We start from the raw sequence: 7,114 nt of genomic DNA on the forward strand, positions 1-7,114 counted from the left end.
ATCTCTTAAACCGTGCGACCACATCTCGAACCATTTTCACCGTTGGATTCCTCACATCGAGATCTTTAAAATTAGATCCGTGTTGATAGGCTTTGACGAACTTTAAAAAAACCGGACGAAAAAATCAAACCGGGAGCATGGCCTTTTCCCTTTTCGAAAGAGGCACGGCCGTGCCTCTCGCGAAAGCAAAACCGTGCCTCTCACGGAGCCTCTCGCGAAAGCAAAACCATGCCTCTCATGGAAGAAAAAAAAACTAAAAACACGTTTTTTTTCATTTCTGAGAGGCATGGATGTGCCTCTCGCGGAAGTAAAAAAATGTGTTTTTTTTCATGCACAATTTTTTTGTCCAAAAACTAAGGAAGACCGGTGGAAACCAAAAAGTTGAAAAAGAACCCGAAAATAACTGTTTAAAAAGCTGAAAGCGCGTGCGAAATTTTTTTTTAGAGAAAGCGTTCAGAGCGCGACACGTGACGGCTGCTGAGTCTCAGTCCACCGGCAAGTGATCGTTGCGATGCTCCTGAAGAAGCGCTCGTCAACTAATTACTCCCCAACCTCATAGAACGTATTAGGCTATATATATTTGAATAGAGGGAGTATGTTCTTTTAATTAAGGATAACCATTATATTTTAAACCATTAGAAAATGAATTAATTTGAACGTCCTAGAATTTTGAATGTTAGGTTTTTTTGAATGAATTAATTTGAACGTCCTAGAATTTTGAATGTTATGTAGTATAAGTAGTACCCTGTTAGTATGTCAAGTTCACTTATAAACAGTTTAGGAAGGGATAATGCAATGTCTGCGGAGCTAGCAGTCGGGAAGGCGCGGCAGGAGTCGATCAAGTCCACTTGGTCATGGCCATGTTACCAAAGCAATCATCCATTGTTTCTTCGTCTGTTGTGTTCTAGACTTAAACGCCAAACCGAATAATGCATGCATTTCTTATACGTTTTCAAAATATGGTCTGGCTGAAAGCATACAATTCTTCTTCATGTTGAGAATAACTTTTTTGCGGAAAGAATCAGATTTATTATAAAAGTTCGTTGAAAGTACAAAGTATCTCAAACACAATAGTCATTACATCAAGATTATAATATCACCGAACGACCACTACTACTGTCAGAACGAGCTGTCGACGCGCCGCTTTCACCACTCTTCTACCAGAGCTGGCTTGACCTGTCGAAGACAGCTGAAAAGTCTTCATGCACGTGCCCCTAAGGACCAGCGCATTGAAGCTGCAGTCGTCACAATTGAACCCTTGCATAGATCTGAAGCACCCGACACAAAATCTCGGCATATGGCGAGAAACCTTAACTTTACAGTCCCAAGAAGACGATAGGAATCTATGCTGAAACTCCGTCGACTACATCCAAACGGACAAACTCAAGGGGGGTCGAAGGCCGAAAGACAAACTCGAAAAAGAAGCACTACCAGCCACCCGGACGTCGCATCTACCAAGGACTAAAAACTATAACATAAACTACGTATCAAGGTTCCCCTCCTCGTCACCGGCCGGCGAAGCGACGGGTAGAGGGTAGGTGAATCTTCGGGCTCGCCAGTGAAGTTTGATGTTGGGAATAATTGACGTGGGTCAAAATCAAATAGGTTTTTTATTTTATTAATGTAACACATGCGCATATTTGCTAGTCTTGTAAAAAGCATACAACTCCGGTGTCATACGAATTAGTTTGAGCATTTGACACCGGAGTGATGAGCAGATCACTTTGCTAGTAAAACGCAGCATGAGATCGACTCAGAAGGCATGGAGCGCCCACATTTGACACGCACACAGTGTACATTATCTTTTCTTTTCTTGTCGAAACGGAGTGCACATTATCTTTGAGGTGTTCTGAAGTTGAGTCAAAGGCATGGAGTGCTATATGTTGCTTCAGCTACCAGTAACTCAATACTGGTTCCTGTGCACCTGAAACAGCACGAGAAGCAAGATCAACAAGTTCTCGTCAGTCAGTCAGCGATCAAATGCAGAAATACAAGAAACCAACAAATGTGCGTGCGTGTGTGTGTGTGTGTGTGCGCGTGCGTGCGTGCGTGCGTGCGTGCGTGCGTGCGTGCGTGTGTGTGTGTGTGTGTGTGTGTGTGTGATCCAATCATGGTCGCGCACCTCGAATCCGACCATGGAGCGGCTGTAACCGACGGTGGTAGCTGCGGTTAGGACGGAGCTCGTCGACCCGCACTCGCTCTCATGGAGCGACGCGCTGGACCGGTCCAGCTTCACCGACCACGGGTAGTACTGTGCGTACATGGCGGCCGCCGACGATGGCACGCCGACGTGCGACGACGACCGCTGCATCTTGACGCTTCTCGGCAGGGGCGCCGGGCCACCGCGGCGCCGGCTCGGCTGCCGCTCCAGCGGCGACGGCGAGTCGGGCCTCTGCTTCGGCGCGCTCTGGGACCGGGCCTTGGCGCGCGAGGACTGGGTGTTGGCCATGTAGTTGGGGAAGAACTCGGACGCGGACTCGCCCTCGTCGGTGTAACCTGCCGGCACGTACGCGCTGACGCGCGCCGTCGCCGGCTCGAAGTCCTCGAAGTGCCCGCTGTAGGCGCGCGGGCTCGTGATCTCGGTGAACGCCGCCGACGGCGCTGGCGAGCACTGGCCGGGGCCGTAGTACTCGGCTCGCCGGCGCTCTGTCGACCATGGCTCGCTCGCCGCGACCGAGCAGCTGCTCCGCCCCCGCCGCGGCGGCTCCCCCATGTCCATCTCGACGATCTTGGCATGCTCCTCGCCGGACCTGTCCATCTCCTGCATGCAGCAGCCACACACACATTCCCTGATTCAACCATGTCGGCCTGCACGATCTCACTCACGGTACCACTAGCACTAGCGATCGAGTGGGGGCTTACGTAGGAGCGGCGGCGTCTGGGGTGCTGCGGCGACCGGCGGTCGACAGGGGCGGTGGCGTGGTCTTCTTCCTCGAGCATGCGCATGCGCTGCGCGCGCACGCGGGTCTGCGCCATGAGGAGGGCCTGCATGCGGCGGAGCGTGGCTCTGGCCTGCTTCCTCACCAGGTGGCCCCTGATCAGCGCCTGCAGCTTCACCAGACCCCTCAGCGCGCACAGAGCCTTCCTTGCCTGCACCAGCACGTCACATGCTCAGCTCAAATCAGAAAAGAAATGCTTCTGTTTCTGCAGAATTTGTTCAATTGCATCGACATTTGATTCAACGTGCATTGCTAAGTCAGGAGTACAGTACGTATTAACATTGTGTTTTAACTGAGCTAATCACATGAAGATGGATGGACGAACGAACACATTATCAAACTTGTTGATGTCAAGCTCACCAGGTAGCCTCTGAAGGTGGCCTGGATCCTTGCGGCCGCGGCCTCCTGGACAGGGGTGGCATACAGGTTCAGGTCGTCCTCCGCCTCGGGTGCCGTCAGGCGTATCACCGCGCCATCGGCGGCCGCCATGGCCACCGCCATGGCGTGCTTGCTCTGCTCAAGCTCGCGCTCCGACACCGACACCGACAGACCGCCTGCTTCCAGGGCCAACGGAGACGGCGCGGCGGCGGTCTTGACCGGCGCCGCAGGCCTCCGGAAGCTCCATCGCCTCTTCTCCCTCGGGCTGGCGGCCGCCGGCAGCTCAGCCAAAGGCGTCGAGTCACACTGCGCCTGCCCCCGCTTGCCCCCTCTCCTGCCGCCATCCCTTTTCCCGGCCAAGATGCTCCTCAGCCACCTCCCAGCCTTCCCCATCGCCGGCACCTTCGACGAACCGCCCTCAGCCACAACAGAGCCGATGGACCGAACTATATTATAGCCCCCGGCGACAGAGGCGCCTAGCTAGGCATTGCAAGCGCCATCACCAACCAGCCAACCACCCCGGCCGCGCCGCGCGAGCTTGGAACAGTGGCAGAACGTGTCAGTCAACCGACGGGAGCCGCCGAGCAATGGCATTCGCGCCCGGTCGGCGAGCGCATGTGCGGGCGGGACGGGGGGAACGTGGAGAGCTTCCCTACAAAGGCTGGCTGTCAGTCAGAATCTTTCGCCTTTAAACAAACACAGCGAGTGAGTGCACTGTACTCGGAGAGCTCAGCTCAGATCAGCTAGAGCTGGCCTGCCGGGGTCCATGTCAATCATGGATCGTTGTCTCATGCATCACGATGACGAGGCGCTGGGGCTGCTTGGCTCCCCGTGATGTGAATCTGAAACAGTCGCTCGGGCTTTGAAGTGTAGTTGCAGGCAGCCTCCAGGGTCCATGCATTCCTCGGGTCATGATCCAAAATTTAGGGTGCGTTGGTTGCTCACATTAGGCCTAGCCACATCCGTCCGGAAAGAAAATAGGTTGTTTGGTTGCTTGTCCTGCATCAGAGTCTTGGTCCGCACAAATCTTAAAGCGCTCATCACTCAGGCCCGCCAGGAACGCCTGTATCGATAGTTTTCAGTGAGCTAGGCTTGAGCGATGCAGGGGAGGGGAACGTGGCGCTGACCCCTCCCCCCCACCCCACCCACGGAGATGGAAGGAGCTCGAGCGCGTCTCCAAAAAAGCGGCTGGACGAATTCGTGTCACCGCCCGCCGATTCGGTCACCCTATATAGCCAACGTAACCGTAGCGGCAAAACTCTTGCCATCACTTGGCCCCTCTCGAGCTATTTCTCCGGTACGGATCCACATCGACGACGAGGTAAGCGGCACAACTGCTCCGGCCACCGGTTGCTGGCGGCGGCGATTTGATGACTCCTCTTCTTCGACGTGTTCAGCGCCTCCTCCGTGGCTGCTCCAATGGCGTCTGTGAGTTCATCACCCCCTTCTATCTACTAGTTCTACCTAGATCCGTGAGCATGTGGTAGTGTTAGATCTTTCGATCTATGTGAGTGTGATGTTCTAGTAGCCGGTGGTGATGGATTTGAAGCATGCTAGGAGATGTTTCCATGTTGGCAAGGATTGATAGCTGGTGGTGATGGATGGATTGGTAGTATGCATGATGACTGGTATGCTAGTGTGCAAGTATTTCTGCTAGTTTGTTGAAATCATTGCTATGATTTGAGCTGCTGTGTTGAACTAGATCATCTATTGTGCATGTGGTAGTGCTCGTTCGGTCTATCCATATGCAGTGTTCGTTCATACTGTCCATGTTTAGTGGTAGTTTGTACTGTCCAAGTGTAGTGTGTTGTGGTCTTGATGACGCTTACGCTTGTAGGAAATGAGCACGCAAGAGTTTAGTCAGGTCCTCGTCCTGTCCCATAGCCAGTTCCCTGTGTCCTACATTGAGGACTCCCAGCCTCCCATCAACGAGGTGCCTCCTGGTAGACGTTTTTGAGGTGCCGGCTACGGTTCCTCCATTTGAGTTGGCTCAACCCAATGCTGCAGCTCATGCTGCTGCTCAAAAGGTAGCCGCAAAGGATAAGAAGGACAACATGGGGAATTCCATGAAGTGGCAGCCGTTTATGTCGATGTTCGTGCTTAACAAGATGTGTGAGATCATAGCTAGTGGGGTGAGGACTGACAAGGGCTTCAAGGAGATGCACTTGAGAGTTGTTGCAAAGCAGGTGTTCGAGTTTTGTTGATAGGAGGTCAGCTCAACACTGGTTTACAACCACCCCAGAAAGTGGAGAGCGAGGTGGATCACAGTGTTCAATCCCAGAGACCTGAGCGACATTCATGGGATGAGGACACCTGCTCGATCATTTTGAAGGCAGAACAATACAAAGGCCACATCGTGGTTAGCTCACAAACCATGCATTCTAACTAACCAACTGTTGAAGACTATGTAATATTTTCATTCTAACTAACCACTCTGTCGTGTTTCTTTCTTAGGCTCACCCCAAGCACACAGAGTTTCTCAACACACCCATCCAGAACTACCACCCGGTGTAGGAGATCTTCTCCTTTGGCCTGGCAACCGGCAAGCATGCCCCGGGCTCCGGTCATCTGCTGGCTCGCCTATGCCCGAGTATCCAAACACCAAGGAGTCATACACCATCAACCTTGATGGTCTTGAGAAGGATGGTGAGCACATTCGATGCTTGGTAGGAAAAGGAAGAGGGGATCCTTGATGGAGGACGAGCTAACCGTCTTCAACAACATGACTCAAGCTCTGAAGGAGGTCGTCGCCGCCATCAGGGAGAGCAAGCCGATCGACGTCCACCTTGACCTCTACATCGCCGTCATGGACCAGGGTGGCTTCAGCCCAGAGGCTCTCATGGCGGCTCTCAGCCACCTACTGGACAACAAAGCCCAGGGTGTTGGTTTGTTGCCATGGGAGACACCCATAGGGTGCTTTAGCTGAGGACCTGGCTGGGCACGCACTAGTACTAGTGCTACTTCTGGTGGTGGTGACAGCGTGCATGATACTCGACGACGATGGCAATGGCAATGGTGGCGATGATGATGATGATAACGTATATTTTGTGTAGCCAGGGCTTGAAACTATTTGATGGTCTGTATATTTTGGTGAGGTGGTAAATACTAACCCCTCGCGCTGATGACGAACTTGCGGTGATAGAATTTCACCCTCTTTTCGATGTGGTGGTGGGATGACACCATAGTAGTGCTAGTTTGAACATGCTATGCTGTATGATCATGCATGCTTACTGTTGCTTTTCTGCTCCATTGCTTGCTGCTTGCGTGCTCCATTGCTTGTTGCTTGAACTGTTGCTCTTCTGCAATTCTCAAGTGGTATGTGGTGTTCAACAACAGGGTTCCAGGGGTTTACAGTTCATGGGAAGCATGCAATGCACACGTGCCAGATTTGAAGAACAGTTGCCAAAGAGGGTTTAAGACTAGACATGCGGCAAAAGATGCTTAGTCCAAGGTCATGCTCAAGCAGGCATGCAGAAGTGTTGAAGTTGGCAAGATGGATCGTCAGTTTGGGCTGGAGAACTTCATCATCATCGTCCATTTCGTCACCACTGCAGTGTTGGGGCGTTGGTATGCTCAGTGTGATAGTGTGTAAGGTATAGTAGCGGGCAAGCTCACTACAACTCTATGCTCATATGCAACCAAACAACATGCACTAGTATGAGCACATCCAATGCGAGCAACCAAAAACATTGCTCAGAGGCATTGCTACGGTACAGGGAGAGGAGATGCAGGCAACCAATCAACATGCAGATGATGATTTTTTGCATGCATATGCTCAACCAGTCCCAAGTGGAACA

At 52.3% G+C, this 7,114-nt stretch overlaps 1 protein-coding gene across 1 annotated transcript; it reads right to left on the reverse strand.

Moving 5' to 3' along the window:
- Positions 1-1,578: 1,578 nt before the first annotated feature.
- IQD19 (IQ-domain 19) lies at positions 1,579-4,009 on the reverse strand. Its single transcript, XM_048697418.2, has 4 exons — positions 3,300-4,009; positions 2,863-3,090; positions 2,123-2,761; positions 1,579-1,924 (listed from the first exon to the last, which is right to left on the reverse strand). Exons 1-4 carry the CDS (start codon positions 3,708-3,710, stop codon positions 1,904-1,906), a joined length of 1,299 nt encoding a protein of 432 aa, XP_048553375.2. The 5' UTR covers positions 3,711-4,009; the 3' UTR covers positions 1,579-1,903.
- Positions 4,010-7,114: the final 3,105 nt, after the last annotated feature.

The sequence above is a fragment of the Triticum urartu genome, chromosome 2A, assembly GCF_056163025.1.
Source record: "Triticum urartu cultivar PI428250 chromosome 2A, HENAU_Tu73, whole genome shotgun sequence".
NCBI lineage: Eukaryota > Viridiplantae > Streptophyta > Magnoliopsida > Poales > Poaceae > Triticum > Triticum urartu.